The sequence below is a fragment of the Lemur catta genome, chromosome 21 (genome assembly GCF_020740605.2).
Source record: "Lemur catta isolate mLemCat1 chromosome 21, mLemCat1.pri, whole genome shotgun sequence".
NCBI classification, from domain to species: Eukaryota; Metazoa; Chordata; class Mammalia; order Primates; family Lemuridae; genus Lemur; species Lemur catta.
Window position 1 is genome coordinate 32,325,619 of NC_059148.1, and position 26,731 is coordinate 32,352,349.

Sequence of the window (26,731 nt, forward strand, 5' to 3'; positions counted from 1 at the left end):
CTTGGCAAAGTCTTATCAAAGAGTATATATTAGTTTTAGAATCAGGAAAACAGTATCTTCAGTGATAGAATTTTGTTTCTACTCAAAAACTCATATCTACAAGTAAGCTACTTCCTTAATAAGGGAATTTAGCAAGGCAGTACCTTGTCTCAAACAAACAAACAATCTGTAGAAAATCAGGAATTGCTGAGAAAGAATCTGCAGCTTCAACTGAATGCTAGTAGTAGTAGTGGTAGTAATTGCTGATTTTCATAACTCATCTCCATAGCCAATGTGCTAAGCCCTTTAATTGGGTAGTTTCATAATTTCATCAACCCTATGAGGAAATTAACATTATCACCCATTCAAATGTGGTGTATATATACCATGGAATACTACTCAGCCATAAAAAATGGTGAACTAATACTCTTGTATTAAACTGGATGGAACTGGAGACCATTCTTCTAGGTGAAGTATCAGAAGACTGGAACAATAAATACCACATGTACTTACCATTAAATTGGAACTAATCAATCAACACCTATGTGTACATATGGAAATAGCATTCATTGGAAATCAAGCAGGTGGGAGGGGGGAAGAGGGGATGGGTAAATTCATACCTAATGGGTACAATGCACACTATCTGGGGGATGGGCACACTTATAACTTTGACTCAAATGGTACAAAGCAATTTATGTAACGTAAATATTTGTACCCTTATTCTGAAATAAAAATAAAAATAAATAAAAACTAAAAATTTTATAAAAAGAAAAAAAAAAAAACCAAGATACTGCCTGGCACTTAGTGGGCAGTTGGGGTGGGGAGGGAGGATATCTTATAAAATTAGCTATTGTAGTATAACTTATGTTTATTATTCTCCCCAGAGACACATTCACTCAGATTTCCCTCAGACAGTGTCCTCAGTCTCCCTATACATATTGCCATTGTGATGATTATCTGTCTTTAAAATGACACAGCTGAAGTGGAAATTAAAATCAAAAGGGAAGAAAGTACACTATGCTAAATAAGTCACATGTGGCATGTGAATTACATGTATAATCTCATTTAAATTTCACAGTCTGGTTAAGTGTGTATTGCTTCCTACAGTTTTATTAGTTCAAAGTGACTTATGTAATAAGTGGAGGAGGTGGGATTCAAACCCAGATTACTTTGGCTCCCATGACTGCACTTTTTCAGTGACTCCTTCCCTCCATATTTAGCTAAAGATCTTGGCAGCATCCTGAGAATAATGAGAAAGCACTGAAGAGCTTTAAGCTAGGCCATGGCATCATCAATTACCAATGCTGTAGGCACATGAGGAATCAGAAAGTATCTTCCTAACATTCACCCATGTTCTATGTGCACGTTGATTATCTGCTGAGTATGTGTCTAGCCCTGCCTGGGCATAAGATGTAGATATTTGGCTTTTATTTTCTGAATACTCCAGCATATTTGTTTCTAGAACTCTAGGAATTTAGTTCCCAACTCACTCTGTGTGTGGGTATTCTCAGATGTCCCCTATCTATACTCTTGACTCTGCTTCTCTCACTGTCAAAGGAATGTTCTGACTTTTATAATCTGATACCTAAATTTATGTGATATAGAATCAGAAAAAACAAGGACAGAAATTGGACAATAAAGGCAAGAAGAAGTTCCCAGCCAAGACAGTGTGAGTGTACTTAATACCACTGAACTGTACAATTGAAACGGTAAGTTCTATTACATGTATTTTATCGCAATTAAAAATAACCTAAGGAGACAAATCAAAATCATGCTTCACCTGATAGGATGTAATGAAAAGAACTCACTTGTTTCATCCCATGGAACCCATGGCTGAAGTTGCCCCAAAAGTAAAGGCAGTGGCATTTCTGAGATGGGGCTGGTAGCGATTCCAAAGAAGGAAGTGCTGAACGCCAGGGTGATTAGTCCAAAGCATATATTAGGGAAATTTATGTACAGAGTGCTGCAGCGTATCTTTGTGACAGACAGTGAAAGCAAAAGGGTGTTCTACCTAGGTATGTCTATGATGAGGGTGCCAGGGTATGAAGGGTTTAAGGAATTTTGCTCAGGGCCAGGGCAAGTTTCTTGCAGTGTTTTGGGCAACAACCTAGGTAGCTTTGTCAGTGGCTGGGAATGTTCAAGGTCCCAGATTGTGTTCAAGCCTGCGGGGGAAAAACATGCAGCTGGCTGGGTCACAGAGTAGCCAAGGTACCCTGGTTTTTAGCCAGAACTCAGGAAGCAGGGGGAACTAGGAAACCCTACATCAGCATAATTTCTATGACATTCTTGCCAAAGGTGTATAGCCTGGATTTAATTGTTAGTAAATATCAAACAAAAATTGAGGGTTATTCTGCAAATATCTGGTAATAACAATGATGTACAGGCACATTGTAGACCCGGAGTTGCCAAACAATGGACTGTAGGCCTAATCTGGCCTGCTACCTACTTTTATAACTAAAGTGTTATTGGAACATAGCTGTGCTTATTCATTTATATCTTATCTGTGGCTTCTTTGTGTTACGATGATACTGAACTCTGGTTCAGTAGTTGTGACAGCATGTATGGCCCACAAAACCTAAAATATTACTAACTGGCTGTTATGGGACAAATTGTGTCCTCCGCTTCATATGTTGTTGTCCTAAACCCCAGTAATGCAGAATGTGACTATACTTGGAGATACGGTCTTTAAAGAGGGAATTAAATTAAAATGAGGACATGAGGGTGGGCTCTGATCTAACATGACTTCTTATAAGAAGAAGAGATTAGGACATAGATGCACTTAGAGGGACGACCATGTGAAGACACTGGAGGAAGATGGACATCTACAAGCCAAGGAGGGAGGCCTTAGAAGAAACCAACTGTCCTGACATCTTGATCTCGGACTTCTATACTCCAGAACTGTGAGAAAATAAATTTCTATTGTTTATCACATGAACTGCCATGTACATTGTATTTAACGCACGCTAGTTTTTAGCCTGGGGCCTTGTGAAGCATACGTAATTTACACATCTCTTCACCTTGAGAGCTGTGAGAACTGTTTTTCAAGTTGCATATAACTCACGCACAGAAAGCAGTAAAAAGTAACAAATTTTTCATTAAATTAGAAAGGATCATTTTGTTTTTGAAGTTTTTATTTATTTTCATAATAAAATACCATGGCCCCAAGGAAAAAAAAAGTTTTTTTTCTTGTGGGGCCATCAGTGTGGTAAGTCACCCAGTCTGTGGTACTTCATTATAGCAGCCCTAGCAAACCAATATGCTGGCTTCTTATGGAAAAGTTTTGTTGACCCCATTGTAGACAAATATCAACTGAACAAAATAAAGAGATTAGGCTGGGTGTGGTGGTTCACACCTGTAATCCTAGCACTCTGGGAGGCCGAAGTGGGAGATCACTTGAGCTCAGAGCCAGACCCATCTCTACTAAAAATACAGAAAGTAAGCCAGGTATAGTGGTGCATGCCTATAGTCCCAGCTCCTAGGGAGGCTGAGGCAGGAGGATTGCTTGAGCCCTGGAGTTTGAGGTTGCAGTGAGCTGTGATGATGCCACTGCACTCTAGCTCAGGGACAGAGACTCTGTCTCAAAAATAAAATAATAAAGAGACTAGAAACGAATACACATATGCATATGGTAGGCAGAATAATGGATCCTGAAAGATGTCCACATCCTAATCCCTGTAACATGTAGATATATTATCTTACATGGCAAACGGAAATTAAGTGTTCTAGTCAGTGATACATTTTTCTAAAATAGAAAGATTGTCCTGGATTATCCAAATAAGCCCAATGTAATCACAGATTTCCTTAAAAGTGGAAGAAGGATTTAACTTGATTACCTCTGGGAAAAAAAAAAGTGTAAAAAGAAAAAGGCAGAAGAGGAGGCCAGAGTGATACAATTTGAGAAGGACTAAACTCTCTGTTGCTGGTTTTAAAGATGGAGGAAGGGGGCTATGAGCCAAGAAATGCAGGTGACCTCTAGAAGCTGGAAAACGTAAGAAAAAGGCAGGGGCCTCCAGAAAAGAGTGCAGCCCTGCCAACACCTTCATTTTAGGCCAGAAAGACGCATGTTGCACTTCTGATATCCAAAACTGTGAGATAATAAGTTTGTGTTGTTTTAAGCTACTGAATTTGTGGTCATTTGTTATAGCAGCATAGAAAACTAACATAATATGGGAACTTAGTGTATAACAGAGATTGTTTAACAAATCAGTGGGCAAAGGATGCTAAGTCTGTATTTCAGTTTAAAACTTTTAAAGCCTTCCTTTTCACATTTAGTACTTAATCTACCTGGGATTTATTCTAAATATATTGTGATACAGCAATCTTTTTTATATTATTATATAGCCACATCGTTGTTCCTGTACAATTTATTGAAAACGTTCTTTTCTGCAAAGGCTTTCCCCCTAACATTTTATTATGAACAATTTCAAACTTACAGAAGTATTGAAAGAATTTTACAGTGAAAACTGATACTCCTAAATTTGATATATTATTTGCTGTGTTGACATTTGCACTGCTGGTCCAAAAACAATGGTAGGTAAAACCATTGGCACTTTAGTATGCTTCAGGGTAATGGAACCCAACTGTACTTGTTAGTAGCCATTGATTGTATCCTTCATCACTACACATTCATAGTTTGTTTTTTTTTTTTTAATGAGGCCAATTTAACTTCAGGATGTCTTTGATAAAGCAGCAAAAAATAATTTTATTAAATCTCGACTCTTGAGTACATATCTTTTTAATATCTGTGCAATGAATATTCTATGCTGTATACTGAAGGTCCATAGTTGTCTCAAGAAAAAATACTTCTGTGATTATTTGAATTAGGAGCTGAACTTTGCATTAAAGAAGGACTGAGAGACTTTGGCAGACAATTTCTCAAAAACCAACCAAATGAGCTTGTCATTTCCAGGATCAGAAATGACAGTTATCTTTTTTGCCAATATAAAAATAGAATTTTCAAGTGAAAAACAGAACTTTGGAAAACTTATATCTCCCACTGTGAACTTCACAGCTTCTCGATGATATTAATGAATATGATTTTTTGCGTAATAAAATATGTCAACATTTGGAAGATATCCATAACTCAGTGAACTAATATTTTCCAAATGGCCAATGCATGATGTTATGAAATCATGCATGATAAAAGACTCCATTCAACGTGCAAGGTAGACCAAAGGATTTTAATGTAATAGAGTAGAAAAGTTCACCTACATTGTCTCTGGAAAAAAAAAAAAAACCCATCCCTGTTCAGCTTGCACTATCTTTAAATACTTCCACAAAAACAACATATGCAGGAGATTGAATACGGAAGCAAATATGAGAATGCAGCTATTTTCCATTAAAGAAGACATTAAAACTGATTTTCAAAAACACGTAAGACGATGCCACTACCTTGTTCCCAGGTGCGGCACGCGCGGTCCTGGCGGCGCTCGCAGGAGCCCGCCGCGCGCAGGAAGAGCTCGCAGAGCCTTCTGGGAGTTGTAGTTTCCCGCCCGCGGGCCGCGAAGACGCAATTGCTTTGCGTCGGGGACGGCCGCCATTGCTCGGCGCCGGTGGGCCGAGACTCGTTTCGGCGGCGGCGGAGTTCGTTCCATTTGGCGATCACCCTGTCACCCGAGTCTGCCCCCGGCCGCTGCCAAAGCACCTGGGCCGGGTACCGCAGAGTCAGGGGCGAGGACGAGCCCATCCGGCGCGAACCCTTCCGGCTGCCCGTCGGCAGGTGGAGGCTGTCGGTCTCCCCGGCTGCCCATTCAGCGGTCGGAGGAGCCGGAGGCGCCGGATCCCTGCAGTTTCAAGGCGGCGGGACGGCACCGAGCTAACCTGGCTTCGCTCTTGCCGGCCGCAGACCCGGGCGGTTGTCCGACTCGGTCCCGTGTCGTGGCGGGGGCTGGAGATGGGGAAGCGCAGGCCTCGGTCGGCTCGGACCGACCCCGCGTGGGGGCTGCGGGGAGGCCGCTTCCCTCGCGGCGCCTTCGCTCCCAGCGTCCCTCGCGTCCCGCCGCCGCCGGCCAGGCCCGCAGCGCTGAGCGCGGGGACCGCCAGGGTCCGCACGGCCTCCGTCTGGGTGAGCGTCGCCGGTCGCGCCGGACCCGTCTCCCGGCCTTGCGGGCCTGCGCCGGCGGGAGCCCTCGCCGCTCCGCCGTTCCCTGAGGGGACGCTGGGCTTCCCGGAAAGGCTTCCGGTCGCCGACCTGTCATTTCCTCCCGCCCTCAGTCTCTTTGCTGGGAACTTTATCCCGTGAATTTTGAGTTAACGAGGGGGAATCATCTTTCAGGTTTTTTAACCCATGTTGAGAGAGTACCTCTTACGTCTCAGATCTTTGAGTCTCATTTTGGAAATGACACTCTTATTTATTCACTTATTCAACGGGTTTTTTTTTTTTTATTGTAATTTGTTTGCTGGACCCCGGCGCAGGTCCTGGGAGTGCAAAGATGGGCCGTTCACCGACCCTCCCTGGATGGAAGGGCGGCCGGGGGGGGGGGGGGGGGGGGAGGGCGGCGCGGCCAAGTCCTGGTGCTCTGGGAGCGCGTGGGCGCGCGGGGACAGAGGGGACAGCGGGGACAGCGTCAGTTTTAGAAGTAAGGAGACCCCAAGAAATGCTTCGGAGATTAGGAGATTTTTAAACTGAGGTTTGAAAGATGAATGAGGTGAACAAGAGCTGGAAAAATCAGCCTAGGAAAAAGAAGCAACGTGCACATTTGGGAGGCTTGAAATGACCTGGTATGGTGAGCTCTGAGCGCTGTCGGGTTGCTGGAGTGTAGACTCTTGGAGCTAATGATGACGGTAGAGGCGTACATGAAGAAACGAGGCCAGAGCCATAGGCAGAAGATCATAGAGGACTTTGAAATTCCCATTAAAAACTTGGATTTTTAGTGGGGAGGGAGAATTATTGAAGTGTTTTCACAAAGGATTTTTGGATTGGACAGTCTGCAGCAGGCAAGGGAAGATAAGAGTTTAAGTAAACTGGTGGTTTTCAGGAACTAGAGGTAGAGAGGCAGAAGCAGGCAGACTTGGTACCTAGTTGGGTGCTGGTGGTAAGGGGAGTTGCAGGAGCCAGGGGTGAGCGCTGGAGTTCTGCTCCGTGGGCCTGAGTTGGGGGTGGCACCATTCCCTGAGCAATGTGACTGAATTGTGACTGGGGCGAGGGGTGGGGAGATTTCAGTTTTGTATGGATTGGACCCTCCAGGTGGAGGTTGCTGGTGGACAGGTGGGTAGGCATGTGTCTCAAGAGAAAGGTCTGGATGGGGTTACACTGATTTAGTGTGGCCGAATGGGAAGAGAACTGAGTACACACAAGGGAAGGCAGGGGAGGAGGTGTTGGAAACTGAGATGGAGCCCAAGAGAAATGAGAGAAAATAAGGAGGGACTTGTGTTTCAGAGTTAAAGTAAAGGAAACTTAAAAAACGATTGTCCTGTAAGATACATCAGGGAAATCAGTTAATATTAGGTCACTGTCTTAGTCCTTTGTGCTGGTAGAACAAAATACCACAAACGGGGCCATTTATCAAGAAAAGAAATTTATTTTCTCACTATTCTGGATGCTGGGAAGTCCAAGATCAAGGTTCTGGCAGATTTGGTGTCTGATGAGGGTTGCTCTCTGCTTCCAAGATGGCACCTTCTTACCGCATCCTCACATGGCTGAAGGGGACAAAAAGGGAAGAAGGCTGTGTCCTCACATGGCAGAAGAGATGGAAGACCCAGGTAGCTCTCCGAAGCCTGTTTTATAAGGGCATTAATCCTGTTCACAAAGGAGAGCCTTCATGACTTAATCATTTCCCAAAAGGCCCCATCTCCTATAGCACCACAATGGGGATTAAGTTTCAACATAAATTTTGGACGGATGCACACATTCAAACCATAGATGTCATAAAAGTCTAAATTGGATTTAGTGGTGATGGTAGTGGTGGGTGTTGCTGGTGATATTTGCAGACCAGAGTGTGAGCGTGTACCTGTGGTGGTCAGGGGAGGAGGGAGAAGGGGTGGGATAGTGGGAGCAGCAGTTGGCGGCAGAAATGGAAATGAGGCAGTAGAGACAGTGGTCTAGACTTAATCAGGGTGCTCTGTCATTATGGGAAGAGATTGGTAGCTGGAGGAGAATCCACTAAGGTACCTTACTAGAAAATCAGTCTAAAAATCACTAGGTTTTCTACTCATAAATAGTATCTTTTTAGAAAATACAACAAAAGAAATAACTTTGTTTACAATGGCAGTATAAAAGATAAAATTACAGCCAACCTGAAAAATGTGGAGGACTAATACAAAGAGAGCTTTAAAACTTCAGTAATACTAGTCAACTTTTATGTAGTGTTTACTATGTTTCCGCTACAGGTATTAGCACTTTATGGGTAATAACTGTAATCCTCACAGCAGCCTCATGAGGAAGGTACTAATGTTAGCCCCATTTTACAGATGAGGAAATCATGACAAAGAGAGGTAAAGTGATTTCCCAGTATCACACAGCACATAAGTAGCAGAAGACAGAACTAAAACCAAGGCAGTCAGGCTCCAAACTCAGTTCTTAATACTACAGTATACACCCTCTCAAGATAAAGAGCACCCTAATAGATACAAAATGTACCCCTTGGCTTTTGAAAGGTTTGTTTATTCATTCTCTAGGTGTTTACTGAGCACCTACTATGTGTCAGACTCCCTTGCAGGTCCCAGGCTTGTGATGGTGAGCAAGACTGATGGAATCCAGGCTCCTGGGAGGGAGACACATAACAAATAGATGATGAAGAAACTATTCATAAGTAAAAACAAAACATCAGAATTGTGTTATACACAGAATTAAAGTTAGTTAACGGGAAAGAATGAGTGGTGGCTACTTCAGATTGGGTGCTTAGGGAAGGTCCCCACGGAGGAGGTGACATTTAAGCCAAGGTCTGAGTGACAAGAGCAAACCAGCCTGGGGGAGAGCAGGTAGAAGAGCACACAGGTTAGAAACAGCCAGGGCCAGTGCCATGAGGCAAATTTTGGTGCCTTTGTAACATGGAAGGAGGGCCTGTGTGGCTGGGGGTAGTCAGTGAGGGAGAGGCCAGATCAGGCCAGGAAGCCATCTGTGGGGTGTTGAGAAAGGGAGCAATGTGACCTGCTTAGGCTTTTAAAAGACCCTGTGGCTGGCTGGGCACGGTGGCTCACGCCTGTAATCCTAGCATTCTGGAGGCCTAGAGGGGAAGATCGCTCGAGGTCAGGAGTTCGAGACTAGCCTGAGCAAGAGCAAGACCCCTGTCTCTACTAAATAGAAAGAAATTAGCTGGACAACTAAAAACATATAGAAAAAATTAGCCGGGCATGGTGGCGCATGCCTGTAGTCCCAGCTACTCGGGATGCTGAGGCAGGAGGATCGCTTGAGCCCAGGAGTTTGAGGTTGCTGTGAGCTAGGCTGATGCCACGGCACTCTAGCCCGGGCAACAGAGCGAGACTCTGTCTCAAAAAAAAATAAAATAAAATAGAACAACACCCTGTGGCTGCTGAGCAGAGAACAGGCTGTAGTGAACAAGAGTAGACACAAGAAGAGGTAGGAAAGCGGAGTCCAGTGAGGTGATTGCAGTGAGACAAGAAGTGGTGGGCATTTTGTTCAGGGCAGAGAAGTAGAGATACTGGACAAAGTGGAGAGATGTTTGAAGGTAGAGTCCTCTTTTCTAAGACCCGGCTTATTCTTTCATCTCGTTGATTGTCATATTTAGCGGGTTTACTTTCTGTAAGTATTCCTGGTTTTTGTTTTTTTGTTTTTTGCCATTTCAGCCAAATGTTAATGCTCGGTGTCTACGATGTGTGAGGTTCTGTACTAAATCTTTTATTAGGTATTAACACCTTAAAATAGGAGCCTCAGGTGGTGACACTGTTATCCTCTTGATACGTGAGGACACTGAGACCCAGAGGGGAGTCAGAAGCCCGGGTCGCACCCCTGGTCAGGGCAGAGCCAGGCCTTGGACCCAGGTGGTCTGGCCCTACACCCAGTTCCCTGGCCAGTGTACCCTGTTGCCTCTGCAGGTAGTTGGAGAATTTCTCAAGAAACAGAGACTCTAGGATTCTAGGCCCTAATAGTATTACCATTTACCCACAAAGGGTCTTGTCCTTGGACCCAGGACCACATGAAAGTGACAAAAGGTCCAGTAAAATACCTCACTGTGCCCGAGGCAAAGAGGGTGGACTTTGCCTAGTGTAAACGGAAGAGGCTCCAAGAGGCCAGCAGTTGTTCTCCAGGGAATAATCTGAATGTCCATTAACTGGTGAAAGTATAAACAAAGTGGAATACTACTCAGCAATAAAAGGAACAAACTATTGGTACATGCTGTTAACAAGAATAACCCTTAGAAGCATTATGCTAAGTGAAAGAAGCCTAGATGTTTTATGACCCCATTTATATGGCAGACACATACATACACACGTACAGGTAATTTCCCCTTCTGTTTTTACACAAAAGCTAGCTTTCTGTGTGGACTATTCCTAACCCTGCCATTATATCACCAACAGTGTATGTTGATCGTTTAGTATCAGTACATAGAGATCGTTCTCTCTTCTCTCTCTCTCTTCTGTTGGCTGTATGATCTTTCAGTGTGGATGAACAGTATTTATTCAACCATTTTTCTAGTCATAGATATCTGGGATATAAAAATGCCTCTGAACAGCCTTTTCATAAGTTATTTCATTGATTGTTTCTCTTTCTCTCAAATTCTTTTTATTATATTTAGGCTTTCTTCACTTTTCACCTGTGCTATCCTCTAGGTCCTATGTTTTTTTTTTTATGTTCCTTCTAATTAGGTCTTCATTTCTAGATTTTTTTTCTAATTCATTTCTTCGTTCTAATATCTCCCACTTCACATTTTCCAGTTTTCTACTCATCTGCTTTCTAGGCTCTTTTATTTTTGATATATCTGTCCTTTCAAAGTTTTGTTTTCCTGATTTCTTTTAGTTCATTTTGAAATATTAGGTTGTAGTTCGTGTGTGTGTGTGTGTGTGTGTGTGTGTGTGTGTGTGTGTGGCACCAGATATTTGGGATAGGTTTTCATTGTCTGTCAGAGCCTCATTTGGTTCCTTTTCCCCCACAATAATAATGTGGTTTTTTTCCAGTTTAAGTAAGATGGGTTTGCTGGCCTATGAAGAAGCCATTCTGTTTGGGGCAAGAAGTCCCTGTTTGTGGGCTGTGATGAGCTAGGATATCTTTCTCTTGCTTTACTCTTTGAGATTCCTACCTCTGTGGTCATGAAGGGCCTAAAACATGACTTGACTCTTGGTACTAAGTCTTGTCAGGAAGCCCTTTTTTCTGCTTCTAATCTGGTGATTCCTGGGGTTCAACATACCTTGTTTTCTAATGTTTCTCTCACATTTACATGTTTTATTTTGTTGTGAAATAATTTCTGGAATAAGCTTCCTCTGGATCCTTCCCACTTACTGTCTAAACCTTCTCTCTGCCCTCCCTCTTACTGTCCTTCTGTCTTACTGTCTTTCTGTCCTTCCTTCTCTCTGTCTGGTCCTCCTCTCTCCTGTCCTTCTCACTGTGAGTCTCCCCCCCCCCCCCCACTGCCAGAGTATTTTTTCTCTTTTCTTGTGCTGATCAATATGGTATATTCTTCGAGCAGCTTTCCCTGAAAGTGAGAGTCTGTATTTCTGGAAGGGACTATTGGCCCATTATTTCTCATATTTTCATGGCTGTAGATGGCCACAGTACTGTTAGCTCACTTAGTGACTTTGGGAACCTGAGAGGAATTCAGCGTCATGTGTTGTAAGACTTGCTTGCTTACTTCCCACCAGGGGAGGGCACTGTTGGGGACAGACATTTGTCAGTGACTTCGGAGATCCTGCAGCGATGAGGCTTGTCAGCATCTACCCTCGTTTCCCACCAGGTCCTCTGCTGGTGCTGCCCTGGGCCATGTCTGCTGCTCTTGTAGTTGAGTCACAGCTGCCCATGTGCTGTGACCCTGTCACTTAGTTTGTTTTTGTTTTGTGTATGTAGATATCATGGTTTTGTCTTTTACTGTTCTGGTAGGTCTCTCTTGTTTTCGTAAGGAGTCCTGGGGAGATTAAAAAACAATCCTGCAACCCTGACCTCATCCTGCTCTCAGTGTTTTAACAACAAAAAGTAAGACTCAGTGAGAGAGGTGAAGTGAATTGTTCACAGACATCTAAATGGCAAGCGGAAAAGAAATGCTGTTTCTTTCAAAATCTCATACTGACATACACCTGCTTAAAAACTGTGAGTTGTTCGCTCCTTAGCATTTAGCATCGTGTTCTCACTTAAGTAGCTGCCCAGAAATTGTTTAAAAATTGAGTGAATCTCAGGCGTGGTCACTGCACTTTGAGGGGTCCTGGGGGCCCCTGCAGAATCTGTGGGTGGAACTGTCATCACTGTGCTGGGTTCCTGGTGTGCGTTTCTTCTCACCGCAGCAGCACTGAGCTCAGCTTACAGAACACCCAGCCCAGCCTCCATTTACGTGTTTTTCCCCAGCCTAAGAGATGGAGGCTGAGGCCCAGAGGAAACATGCTCACTAAAGTAGGTTTGCTCTTGAGTCCACAGGTCCCACCTCTCCAGGAACCAGACGGTTCATGTGACAGGGTCAGAAAGCTCCAGGTTCAGGCATCCGTCCTTGGCCAAGGGACCCCTGACCCGAAGCCTCTCCCTGGAGCGTCCCAGCAGAGGCAGAAGAGCCCCTGGACAGACCAGGCCCTAGAGTGGCTGTTTGTCTCCCAGGAGCAGCTAAAAGTCACCAAGTCCTGGGTGAGTTTCTTCTTTGTTTATTTCCACTTTTCTTTATTACTTTTTTTTTTTTTTTTGGTAGGGAGAGGGATAGGGATCCTTAGGTCAAAGGGCTCAGTTTATGGCCTTTTTATCATTGGTTCATGTAAGTTCCCTGTCTACATTAGTTTTTATATTCCCTAACTCATACTCAATTTCCATCTCTTTCCCCAACTCTCAAAATTTATGTTGTGTTTTACGTGTATTTTTTTTAATGTATATTTACAAAATATGTGTTGTTCTAGAAACTTGTTAGAAAAGCAGAATATTAGACTTCATCCCAGTCCTGTTAATATCAGAGTTTTCATTTTAAAAAGATTCAGTGATTCGTGCACAGTAAAGTTCAGAACACACTTGATAGGGAATCCATATTCAAATTTTTAACTGGGATGCTTCTTTTACTTCCAACATTTTGTTAGGAAAATTTTCAAACACAGAACAAAGTTGAAACGATTTTACCGGTGAATATCTGTATATCCCTCACCTAGAATTTACTGTTAACATTTTACTGTACTTGATTTATCACAGTATCCATCTTTCGAATCCTCTATACATCCATTATTCTTATTTTTGGAGTATTTCATGCAATATTTTAGACATCAGCACTCCTCTCTCTAAATGCTTCAGTATGTGTAGTGTTAACTGGTGTTCAGTATTTGTTTACAGTTTTGGGTTTTATTTATTTATGTAGATAGCTACAAAAACCTTGCTGTGATTTTAATTGGAATTGCATTGAATCTATATATCAAATTGAGGAGAATTTACGTCTGAACAATATGGAGTTTTCCAATCCTTGAACAAAGGGTATCTCCCCATTATTTACATTGTCTTTGATTTTTAAAAATCATTGTTTATAGTTTTGTGTATACAGATCCTACACATTTTTTTAAAATTTACACTTCCTTATACTTTTTGTTATTATAAATAAAATTGGTTTCTTAATTTCAAATTTTAATTATTATTGGTGCTATATAGGCATATAGCCAATTTTTGTGTCTTGACCTTATTTTCCTGTGACCTTGCTATACTCACTTGTTAGTTCTGGGAACTTTTTTTAGAATCTTGGGTATTTTCTTCATAACAATCATGTCATCTTCAGAAAAAAGTTTTATTTTTTTCTTGCAGTATGTATGCCTTTATAAATTCTATATTTCTTTAATAGATACAGAGTTATCTATTAAGGTAATGTATTCTTGAATGAGTTTGGTAATTTGTGTCTTTCAAGGAGCATATCCATTTCATCTAAGTTATTGAATTTATGTACTTAGAGTTGTTAGGCTTCTCATGTCGTGGGATCAATAGTGATAGCCTCTCTTTCATTTCTGTTATTTGTATTTCTGTTTTTGCTTGGACATAAGTTTTCATTTTATTTATGTAAATACCTAGGAGCATAATTGCTGGATTGTATGGTAAGATTATGTTTAACTCTGTAAGAAACTGCCAGACTCTTTCCAAAGTGACTGCAACTGTACACTTTACATTCCCACCAGCAGCAAATGAGAGTTCCTGTCGCCCCACATCCTCTGCAACATTTGGTGGTATCGGTGTTTTGGATTTTAGCCATTCTGATAGGTGTGTAGTGGTGTCTCATTGTCTTAATTTGCGGTTCCCTAATGACACATGATGTTGAACATGCTTCATATGTTCATTTGCCATCTGTATATCTTCATGTTCAGGTCTTTAGTCCCACAGACTGGCTGCTACTTACAGCAGTTGTCTTTTTAGTCCACCAAGTTTTAACTTGTCTTCTCTTGTGTTGGTCACTTCTGTAGTTCCCTTTCACAAACTCCACCTGACACTGTCAAATAGCATTGCTTACTTCTTCCTTTGCGCCCATGTACTTTGTATTCTTTTATCCTAGTTTCTGTGACTTCCAGTTTCATTTGCATGTTTAACTTTTCTTCCCTCTGCAATGCTGAATGCTTCTTGAGGTCAGGACTGTATTTCATTCATTTTTGTGTCACTTGCACCTAGTTTAATACCTGGAACATAGAGGTCAATAACTGTGCTGCAGATGTAGTGTGACCAGCCAAACCTGTTGGCCTGTGACAGTCTTGCCTTTAGCACTGACGGGCCCATGTCTGGGGAGCCGTGTACAGATGGTTCCTAGGATAGCTTAAAACTTCAAAGAGAGGCTATCCCATGCTGGGCACAGTGGCTCATGCCTATAATCCCAGCTATTCAGGAGGCTGAGGCCGGAGGATCACTTGAGGCCAGGAGTTTGAGACTAGCTTGAGCAACATAGCTGGACTCTGTCTCTAAAAAAATTAGCTAGGCAGGAGAATCACTTAAGCCCAGGAGTTTGAGGCTGCAGTGAGCTGTGGTCCCACCACTGCAATCCAGCGTGGGTAACAGAGCAAGACCCTGGCTCTTAAAAAAACGAAATTAAATTAAAAAGAAAAATAGAGAGTATCCCAGTTCTCACATCTTCAATGAAAGGAGGACTGAGTTAATGCACATCAATGGAGGTGTTCAATATGATTTTCGTTTTTCTCACAAGGTTTAATGTAAATAATGGATGCCCTAAGTAGTCTGTTGTTTTCCACAAACCTAGTAAAACAACTTGAGATTGGATGGGGTATTCTGTTTCAGGGACCACTGTCATTCATGGATGTGTTTGTGGGTTTTACCTTGGAGGAGTGGCGGCTGCTGGACCCAGCGCAGAAGCGCCTGTACAGGAGTGTGATGCTGGAGAACTACAGCAACCTGGTGGCCCTAGGTAAGCACGGCCTCCTGGGGAGCGGTGGGCACAGTCTCCAGGGTGCCCCTTGTTGGTTGCTGAAACCTGGGTGGCTTCGGAGAATAGCTGAGGATTTGGGGCTTATGTTTAAAGGCCAGATTTTCTTAGACACCAGTCGGTATCAGAGTATGCCAGTTGAGTGGTCTTTACTTTGCCAACGTGCAAAAGGGCAGCTTTTCATGCCACCTCTAATCCAAATCTTCTCCATTCTTCAGAATCCGTGAACCCCAAGCAGTTTTGTTCCAGGTTGTCTGTGATTTTCTATTTACAGGGTATCAACACACCAAACCCAACATTATCTTCCAGTTGGAAGGAGGAGAAGAGTGGTGGATGGTGCAGGCCCAAATCCCAGGTCAGGGCCATCCAGGTTAGTGATGCAGACATATAGCTACTTTCCTCCTTTAGAATAGATGTGAGCTCTGATGTGATACACTCCTCGCATCTCAGAACCATGCACTCTCAGTTAATCTCCTTCTTGTCATCCTCATTTTCCTTCTTAAATTCCATGTACTTAAATTCAGCAACCTCAGCCCTAGCCGTTGGTAGATTGTGCCCCTTGGAGGTTTCCCCATGCTAAATAAAGCTTCCCTGTCATCACTGTGTCCCTTAGGAGCACTTCCCTTAATATTCGATAATGTCCATGATCCTGCCTGAAGCCTTCACTCCCACTCCTGACTTTAGTCACCCCTGTTGACCCTGTGCTCACACTATGGGACCAAACACTTGTTCCCTCACTGTCTGCTGGGCTGCTTTTGCTCTTCTGGGTCCAAAGGAGTCTTTTGTATTTTCTTCATTTTCCTCATATATTCTTACTGTAAAGGGCTTCTGTTTTATGTCATTTGTGCTGCTATAAAAAAATACCACAAACTGGGTAACATGTAAAGAACAGAAATTTATTTCTCACAGTTCTGGAGGCTGGGACGTCCGAGACTAAGGTGCTGACAGGCTTGCTCTCTGGTGCGGGTCTGCTTCCTGATTCATAGATTGTGTCTTTTTGCGGCATCCTCCTGGGGTAGGAGGGCTGTGGGACAGAGACAGGGGCACAGAGGGCCTAAGACGGTTCCCTCCAGCCCTTTTAGAAAGCACTAGTCATAAGGGCCTGACTTAATCGCTTCCTGAAAGGCCCACCTCTTAATATCACCGCAGTGGAGATTAAGTTTCAGTGTGCATTCTGGAGGGGGTACATTCAAACAGTAGCAACTTCCATTCTGAAGATTTAAACTCTTTTGTTCCTCTACTCATAATTAATAGCCACGTTGATCTCTCATCTGCCTTTTGGTCCTCGTTTGGTTTGTTTTGTTTTGTTTGGCCAGGCTAGTCTCAAACTCCTGGACTCACAGAGTCCTCCTACCTCGACCTCCCAAAGTGCTGGGATTACAGGTGAGAGCCGCTGCGTCTGTCCTAGTCCTGGTTTTGGGTGATGCGCTGGCATCTCCTGTGGGCCACTTTGTGGCATCATTTTCAGAAACCAGACTCAGCCCTTCCACTGCTCTGTAGCCACAAACCTTTCTCCTCACCTTTCTTTCCATAGTGTGTTTGTTCCGCTGTTTCTAGTTCTTGTTCCTGGTACTAGGGAGTAAGCTTGAGTCTTCCTTCTGTGCAGTTTCCTCTTTCTAGTCTTGGCACAGTCTGTCAGTGTTTCGGTCCTTTAAAAAGAGGTGTTCTGAAGCCTTCATCTTCTCAATTCCCACCCAAAATGAAGCAAATATTATCTCCTGCGTGGAATGTTCTGCTGATCAGCCAAATTTCTTAGTTTTACATTTATTCTAATTCATCTTGGATGTTATTGTCAGATATGTTTCCCTGAGCACCTGAGACAATTCGTTATATTATTAGGATTATTTTAGCTGCAGTTTTTGATCAGTCCTAAACCACCCAATTGAAGCAGAAGTGATTTACTATTTCACATCACACAAAGCCTTGAAGTTGGGGCAACTTCAGGCTCAACTAAGTGATTGACTCACTAAATCATTGAGGGCCCATCTAGGTAGGTCAGCATTTTCCTCAGGTTACCTCCCCTAATGGTCATCAGGCAGCTATTGCAGTTCTCGCTGACATGTGCAGATGTACCCGTGGCTGATGGAATGACAAGAAGGCCTGTTTTTCCCATATGACTCTGTCAAGCAGTAAGACCTATTGCAGGATGCCCCCAGCAGATGTATCATGTCTAACCAGCTAGATTTTTATCACATGCCCCTGTCTAAAGAAGTCTCTGGCAAGGGAATTGGGACTATCCCTGTCAGCTCCCATAAATTGTGCTAATAATAGGTCCTCACTGCCCTGACCAAAGCATGTCACCTTAAGGAGGGGGGTGGAAAAAAATTAGGTTTCTGCCAGCCAGGAAAAGAGCAGAAGAACCTCTGGGTCGGCAGCACTGTCTGCCTGCACCTCCTTGCCTGTCCAGGCAGCACCCATCACATCCTTCTTCCCAGGCAAATACACACTGTAACCCATGTTTGTGTTCTTGTACTACATTAACGGAAGTCCAGGATCCTGTTCCTATTCAGACCTGGTAGTAGTTCTTCGTATTCTGGAGACCTATGATTAATGATCCATCTGTATATAGCCATCCACATATGGAAGCATAGAGAGAAGTACATGGTCCCCTTGTCCCAGAGGACCACAGCAGTGAACACCACAGCAGACACTGTTTTACCCTATGTCGAAACCCTGGTCAGGTCGACTTTGCCAGGACATCTTTCCATGTCAGTGAAGTAAGCTTCCTGGTGAGTGTTTGTTTCTGCTCTCCGGCATAATTTCCTTTTCTGTCATCTTTTGTGGTTAAACTCAACATGTTTATTCAGGAAAATGCTTTTCTGTAGCTTCAGAATCTCAATTCTGTTGGTGCACATTGGGGTTCCCAGTGATTACCTTTGGACCCCAGCCAGTAATTATGTTTAATATAGTCTTAAATCATGTTTACGTAATCTTTAAGCTTAAGAATTCCTGTGTTCTGGTTACTGAGTTTAGTATTTTTTCCTTATTTCCTGAATTTTTAGAGTTACCAACCATAATCTTACTTTTGGCATTGTTACTATAATACAAAGAGCCTGCTCAACAGAAGATGTATTAGATTTCCTGGGAAATCAAATGATGATTTGATGTGGGATCCAAGCAAAGATAAGAATGGGTGTGGTACCAGCAATAGAAGAATCAGAAGGATAAAGTATAGGATTTGATGGTTAGGACAGCTTCACTGTCCATGAATTCTGAAAGTCTATGGGGGTAATACTGACAGCCAAACACAGGAGCAAATCTGATTCTAGGGCAAAGAATAATTACTCACTGACCTATTTTATTTTTCATAGAGACATTTTTGACTATAGGACCATGTAACAATCAGTAATACTCCTTCCCAAGCCCTTGTGACGGCTCAAAGTGCCCATATTCGTTCCTCAGCGTATCCCGAGGAAGATTCTGTACCAGTTAGGAAGCGATGTCTGGGGAGATATAATTTGGTGGTTGTGTACAAAATGAATAAGACAGATCAGATTTGATAGGTAGGAAGACAACTTGCTTATTTTATCACAGGAAACCTTGAATGAGGTGTTAAGATTCCCTGGTCTATTATCTCCAAACCTGACTTGCTGCTTTGTTATCTTAATGTCCTTTTCTGTTCATTACCCTGATGAGCATGTTACTTTGGGGCGTCTAAATTGACTCTACTTGTTCTCTCTTCTGTTCAACCTCCAGATATTTGCTGTTGTGCCTAAGGACTTGATCCTGTGTTTTATTTCCTATCTACTTTGCATATTTGACTTTTGTTTTTATGTTAAAACAACGGTCTGAACCTAAACTTTTGTACCCCCATAATATGCTGAAATAAAAAAAAAGAAAGAAACAGAAACAGCCGTCTGCTTATCCTGTGCCCGCTCTGTTTTCCATTCTTGTCAGACAACTGCTTTCATCTCTTTTAACTCTTTCCTGTAGTGTTTGCCTCCATATTTCTACTGCACCTTGGCCTTTCCCCTAATATTAGTCAGTACAGAAGGGTGACTTAATTCTCTCCCACTCTGCTCCCTCCATACCTTCCCACCATACACACAGTCTCTTCCCATGTATCAATCATTCTAATACAGTAATTTCATATTTTTGGTTAGATGAGTCTTCAGTTTTTACACTATGTAATTTCTGTTTCCAGGTAAATCATGCAGGTATACAATGATTAATTTTTGCTTATAAATTTTTATTTTTCTATAGTTGTTTTATTTGCCTGTTTAATTTTTTTTGTTATCATTAATGTGTTTATCTTTAATTTAAGCTCAGACTCCTTTTGATGTCTAAGTGTCCTTGGTGCATTCAATCAAATCATTGATTCTATGCATTCCATCTTCCCAGTGACATCACTCCCAACTCTTTCTGATTGCTGCAGTGGCGCCTAGTTTTTCTCAATGCCTGCTGTACAATTTTTGTCCTGAGATCTCCTCTTTGGTTTTGTCTTTTGTATCCTCTTTCTTTTCTCTTGGTTTGTTTTGTTGGAGCACTTTCCCCAGGAGCTTCCTGTGAAAGGCTGCATGTGATACAAATGTGGAGACTTGTGCATCTGAAATTGTTTTTACTTTACTTGCCATTGCCCTATTTTTTATCCTTCAGGGTTTCTAATAAGTCTGTTGCCATTCTAATTTTTGGCCCATTATAAGAAGCTGTTGGGTTTTTTGTTCCTCTGGAAGCTTTTAAGAGCTACTTGTCCCAAGTGTTCTGAAACTTTATGATGATGTTTCCTGTGAGTCTATTTTGATCCATTTGTCCAGGTATTCAGTGAGATATTATTCTCGAGAAGACTGAGAACTAATCTGCAGTGTTCTCTGTCTTTTTTCTATAGGTTAGCAAAGAGTTTGGCACATAATAGGGGTTTGATAATTATTTGACAAATGAATCTAATGTTCAGAGATTCCTTATAACCTCTTTATATTATGTTTATTGTTCTGTGTGCCTGTTTTGCCTTCTTTATCCATTATGTAAAACTTGTTTTTTTTTTTTTTTTTTTTTGAGACAGAGTCTCACTCTGTTGCCCGGGCTAGAGTGAGTGCCGTGGCGTCAGCCTAGCTCACAGCAACCTCAAACTCCTGGGCTTAAGCGATCCTACTGCCTCAGCCTCCTGAGTAGCTGGGACTACAGGCATGAGCCACCATGCCCGGCTAATTTTTTTCTATATATATTTTAGTTGGCCAGATAATTTCTTTCTATTTTTAGTAGAGACGGAGTCTTGCTCTTGCTCAGGCTGGTCTCCAACTCCTGACCTTGAGCAACCCACCCGCCTCGGCCTCCCAGAGTGTTAGGATTACAGGCGTGAGCCACCGCGCCCGGCCCATTATGTAAAACTTTTAAACTTAATCTCAGTTTACTATGCTTATTTTCAATTTTAGCTTTGCTTTGTTTTCCCCAGTGCCCAGTAGTTTAGGTACATATACACTTGAGGTTTTATTTTCATTGAGATCTGATATTTGAAACTAAAAGAGAAATCTCATGATATGGCATTTTAAGGCACTTTTATGCTATTCTAAGATCATGGTTTCATCTACTTATTTACTAGATACAGGGTCTCTGTTGCCCAGCCTGGAGTGCAATGGCCCAATCATAGCTCACTGTAACCTCAAACTCCTAGCCTCAGGTGATCCTCTCACCTCAACCTCCTGAGTAGCTGGCACTACAGGTGTGTGCAACCATGCCTGGCAAAGTTTTAAATTTTCTTTCTAGAGGTTTGCTCTTGCTATGCTGCCCAGGCTGGTTTTGAACTCCTGGCTCAAGCAATCCTTCCACTTTGGCCTCCCAAAATGCTAGGATTACAGGCATGACCACTGTACCTGGCCTCACCTCATGTAATTATTTATAATGTATGACTCATTATTTTCATTTCTAGATAAAGTCTGGGAAATTGATGATCACATCAAATGGCATCAGGAAAACCAAGGCAATCTGGGAAGTATAGCAAAAAGCTGTGAGTGCACTGCATTTGGAAAACTATGTTTTCTTGGTACAAATTATGTTTCGTCAAGGCAGAAACCTCAGACATGTGGCATACATGGAAAGAGTTTGAAATATGATACAGATTTCACTAGTAATTATGCTGGAAAGAATCCTAATACATTTCATGTACATCAGGAATCATTCCTCCATTCTAAACATGAGCAAACTGTTATTGGAATAAAATACTGTGAAAGTAATGAATCTGAAAAAGCTGTCAATAAGAAGTCACAACTTATGTGCCGAAAAACATATATGGGAGAAAAACCCCTTGAGTGTAGTTACTGTGAGAAAGCCTTCAACAGTGAGTCATACCTTATAGTACATCAGCGAACTCATGCAGAAAAGAAACCCTATGAATGCAATGAATGTGGGAAAGACTTCAGCAGTAAATCATACCTCATGGTACATCAGAGAATTCATACAGGAGAGAAACCTCATGAATGCAGTGAATGTGGGAAAACATTCAGTTTCAATTCACAACTTGTTATACATCAGAGAATTCACACAGGTAAAAATCCCTATCAATGCTGTGAATGTAGGAAATTCTTTAGTAGGAAAGACCAGCTTATTTCACACCAGAGAATTCATTCAGGACATAAACCCTATGGTTGTAATGAATGTGGCAAAGCTTTTGGTTTGAAATCGCAGCTCATTATACATGAAAGAATTCATACAGGAGAGAAACCATATGAATGCAGTGAATGTCAGAAAGCCTTTAATACAAAGTCAAACCTTATGGTACACCAGAGAACCCATACAGGGGAAAAACCCTATGGTTGCAGTGAATGTGGCAAAGCCTTTACATTCAAATCACAACTTATTGTACATCAGGGCACTCACACAGGAGTCAAGCCCTATGGGTGCATTCAGTGTGGGAAGGCATTCAGTTTGAAGTCACAGCTCGTTGTACATCAGAGAAGTCACACAGGAATGAAGCCTTACATCTGCAGTGAATGCGACAAAGCCTTCCGAAGCAAGTCATACCTCATTATACATATGAGGACACACACTGGAGAGAAACTCCATGAATGCAATGATTGTGGAAAAGCCTTCAGTTTTAATTCACAACTCATTATACATCAGAGGATTCACACAGGAGAGAGCCCATATAAATGCCACGAATGTGGAAAAACCTTCAGTCGGAAATACCAGCTTATTTCACACCTTAGAACTCATGCAGGAGAGAAGCCCCATAAGTGCAGTGACTGTGGAAAAGGTTTTGGCTTAAAGTCACAGCTTATTACACACCAGAGGACTCATACAGGAGAGAAACCCTTTGAATGTAGTGACTGTCAGAAAGCCTTTAATACAAAGTCAAACCTTATTGTACATCAGAGAACCCATACAGGAGAGAAACCCTATGGTTGTAGTGAATGTGGAAAAGCCTTTACGTTCAAGTCACAGCTCATTGTACATCAGGGCATTCACACTGGAGTAAAACCTTACGGATGCAATCAATGTGAAAAAGCCTTTAGTTTGAAGTCACAGCTCATTGTACACCAGAGAAGTCATACAGGAGTAAAACCGTATGGATGCAGTGAGTGTGGGAAGGCCTTCAGGAGCAAATCCTACCTTATTATACATATAAGAACTCATACAGGAGAGAAACCCCATGAATGCAGTGAATGTGGGAAATCATTTAGTTTCAATTCACAACTCATTGTACATCAGAGAATTCACACAGGTGAAAATCCCTATGGGTGCAGTGAGTGTGGGAAAGCTTTTAATAGGAAAGATCAGCTTATTTCACATCAGCGAACTCATGCCGGGGAAAAACCTTACAGGTGCAGTGAATGTAGGAAAGCCTTTAGCAGCAAGTCATACCTCATAATACACATGAGAACCCATTCAGGGGAGAAACCATATGAATGTAGTGAATGTGGGAAAGCTTTCATTTGGAAGTCACTACTCATTGTACATGAGCGAACTCATGCGGGGGAAAATCTTTATAAATGTGGTCAGTGTGAGAAATCCTTCCGTGGGAAATTACGGCTCATTGTACACCAGCGAATGCACACAAGGGAGAAACCTTATGAATGCAGTGAATGTGGAAAAGCCTTCATTAGGAAATCTCAGCTCAGTGTACACCAGAGAACTCATTCAGGAGAGAAACCCTATGGATGCAATGAATGTGGAAAAACCTTCTCTCAGAAATCAATTCTCAGTGCACATCAGAGGACACATACAGGAGAGAAACCTTGTAAATGTCCTGATTGTGAGAAAGCCTTTTGTTGGAAGTCACAGCTCATTATGCATCAGAGAACTCATGTAGATGACAAGCATGTTGATGAGTTAAATGTGTGAAACTTTTCTCTCAAAAGTCAGTTCCCAGAATTTACCAACAAAATCATATGGAAGAGAAACTCTGTCAATGGAAATGTCTTATCCTCTAGAAAACTCATACCAAACAGAAACTTAGTGAATACACAGCACAGGCAAAGGCATCCATAGAAAGCTGTTCTTTACATGCAAAAAGATATTATAAAATATACATGGGAATCCTGTGAATTTAGCAAACCCTTTGAAAATTTTCAGCATCAACTGATACCCTTTTAAGCAGTTTATACAGGTGAAGAACCATAGAAATGAAATAGATGTTGGGAAGTCATTAATATATGGTAACATTCACAAAAAGGAAACTTCATGAAGCAAATGGAAATAGAATAGACTCCTTTGAAATTCATAGTTTGTTAAACAGCATTTTAAAGAGAGAAATTACAGAACCAATGAATGGCAGAATTATGAAAACTACAAACATTTTAGGTATCAGAAGTTCATATCTGTTAGGAATCATGCTGTAAGGGAAGTTTTCATCTAAAAATGACAAAAGCCCTAGCAAAAAAATAGTAATATAGGAAGGAAGATCTATTATGTGTCAAGTAAGGTTAAGCCTCGGCAGGAATGTTTGCCTCATCGTATATCAGGTTTCATTTTAAAAATACCTATTATTTTAATTTGGAGAAATGTCTTATAGAAATTATTTCAGGAAATTATGTTGCAGGTGTTCCAATTTTAAGAAAATATTGGAGAAAATGCTCAACTATAAATGTTTATAGAAAGTAAAGAATATTTTAGTATGTAGATAAATTTAATAATTAGGTTAACAAAACGGAATTCATCCTAAGACCTACAAGGGTATTTAGATATTTTCTCATATATGCACCACGTAGTATGTATTTTGCATATTTTGACATTTTACTTGTGAATGCCATATGTGAGACAAATTAGTAGATATAATGCCAGGGATTTCTACTGTGAATACCAACATTGTTTCTTCTTACCAAATGCAACTTGTTACTAGAATAATATGGCTTATTAAAAATATATTTCAACACTACAAACATTTCTCCTGTTATTTTTTACCCTGTGTAAACAGTCCTTGCAGCTACCTTTTTAGTTATAGGAACCACTATGGTATACATTTCATTGTTTTGCGTAGCCTGGAATCTGTCCTACCTTCACTGGTTAGAATCTCTTGATTTCCTTTCAGAGAAATATGCCCTCACAGTCTATGAAGCCACACTGGAACCATCATTCAAGATGCCCTGCCAAGGACTTGGCACAATCACGTAAGTGTGGCTGAGACATATGGAACTTTACAATTTTAGTGGATTTCCGAAGTACAGAAAACAAACTGAGCTTTTATTCTGTGGTCACATCTTGATGTGATTATTAAGTAGTTATTCTATGGAGATGTTCAAGAATAGCGTTAGTTACTGTCATTTTCTTAACCTACTTCTCTTGTCTTTTAGTTTGAGCTACTTGTTATCTTTTTAATACATTGTGTGTTTGATGTGTTTCTATTGCTTACAGCTTAGTAACTCAGACTGCTTCAGAAATGGGTGCTACAGTGGGAGGTGTAGTCAGAAGCTTGCAAGGATATATGGATATTTGGAAATAGTTGTTTCCCAAGACAAGATTGTAACCTTTGAAGTCTCCATTCATATTCTATGGCAGAAAGTAGTCCCATGATAAGAACTAGTGAAACTAATTTTTGTCATCTCCTCACTGAGGCTCTGTGAAAATGGAGAAGTTGCTCCTGAAAAATTTCAGACATAGTAAGAATTCTGGATTGTGAAGTGGTGAATGCTTCGGATGCTCCTGGATAGCATGGAAAATAATGAGCTCAAAATCTCAGTTCAAGGAAGGGTATCAAGTCAGTGGACTTTAAGTGATACTGCTGAAATATTTACATGTAACTATAGCATTAGAGTGGTGAGAAGTCACTCTCCCAGTTGCTTACTCACAAAGTATGTTTTCTTCACAACTTCATCAAATTTCTCATCTAAATGGGCATTAATCTTGAAAGAGTGGGACCCTGGCAATTAGATTTGGGCTTCTTAGAGGAATACGAGAATTCAGCACAACAAATAGTTCTGAAACAACCTCCACTTTGTACTCTGTTAGAGAACCCTGTATCTTACCCAAAGAAACTGTTTCTTCCTTGAATGGGAAAGATTTAGTGATTTCTGAATGCCTAATTTATATTGTGTTCCACTCATTATACAGAATCCAATCTGAAGATACCTAGGGTGAAGAATGATGATTCACAGAAGGGAAGAAAAAGCTTGCATAAACAAAGGATTGCAGATATTGCTAAAGTATATTCCCTAAATCTGGGAAATATTGTTAAAGTGTACTTTTTCATGTATGTACTGAGGAAGACCAAATAAACTCACAAGAGAAAGTTTCAGTTTACTACTACCCAGGGTTAGTTAGAGTTTAGTTTGTTTTGTTTGATGAAAGTCTACATGCAGCCATGCTCAGGAGAAGCCAGAAATGCTGACATAATACTGACAATAGAACTCAAATACTGTGGGGAAGAATAATGCCGGATTAGGCCTTAATATTCTTAAGTGAAGTGAAAATTTTACCACGTAAATGAAACTTAGAAATTAGTTGATCTACAGGCAGTAAACAAAATAAATGAACAGAAAGTGAATCACTGGCTTTATATATATACCTAGTCCCTCTGTTCCTACCCCAGTCTCTGAACAGAAGGATTCCAGAGAATTTTCAGGAATAGTCTTAGTTGTAAGGAAAGATAACCCCAACATTTTTCAACTTTCCCATGAAATAGACATTTGTGAGAAAAAATAACTTTCAAACTATATTTGTGAACATAGATTTTAAAATGTTAAATGGAATTATAACAAACTATAGCTAACAACAAAAAGTCATGATATAATTAGGTTTAGCAGACTAGTGGTGATCCCAATATCCCTTGCCCATTACCAACAGAATCACTGTATTATTTATAATGGTAATGTGCCCACTCAAAAAGCTACATTTATCCCGTCTTTGTAGCT

At 41.4% G+C, this 26,731-nt stretch overlaps 1 protein-coding gene across 6 annotated transcripts; it reads left to right on the plus strand.

Moving 5' to 3' along the window:
- Window positions 1-5,487: 5,487 nt before the first annotated feature.
- Window positions 5,488-26,095, plus strand: ZNF268 (zinc finger protein 268). 6 transcript variants are annotated; one of them, XR_006730593.1, is made up of 7 exons: window positions 5,488-6,043; window positions 12,497-12,697; window positions 15,308-15,434; window positions 15,727-15,822; window positions 21,316-21,393; window positions 24,913-24,991; window positions 25,932-26,095. XR_006730593.1 is itself a non-coding variant. In XM_045534105.1 (5 exons), the coding sequence occupies exons 1-5, from the start codon at window positions 5,873-5,875 to the stop codon at window positions 23,724-23,726; spliced, it is 2,961 nt and encodes a 986-aa protein (XP_045390061.1). In that variant the 5' UTR covers window positions 5,488-5,872; the 3' UTR covers window positions 23,727-24,421. The 6 variants fall into 6 exon arrangements, 5 of the variants coding, with proteins under 5 accessions (XP_045390061.1, XP_045390064.1, XP_045390060.1 ...); XM_045534105.1 differs by lacking the exons at window positions 24,913-24,991; window positions 25,932-26,095 and having other exon boundaries at window positions 15,353-15,434; window positions 21,316-24,421; XM_045534108.1 differs by lacking the exons at window positions 21,316-21,393; window positions 24,913-24,991; window positions 25,932-26,095 and adding an exon at window positions 19,149-19,597.
- The last annotated feature ends 636 nt before the right edge of the window (window positions 26,096-26,731 follow it).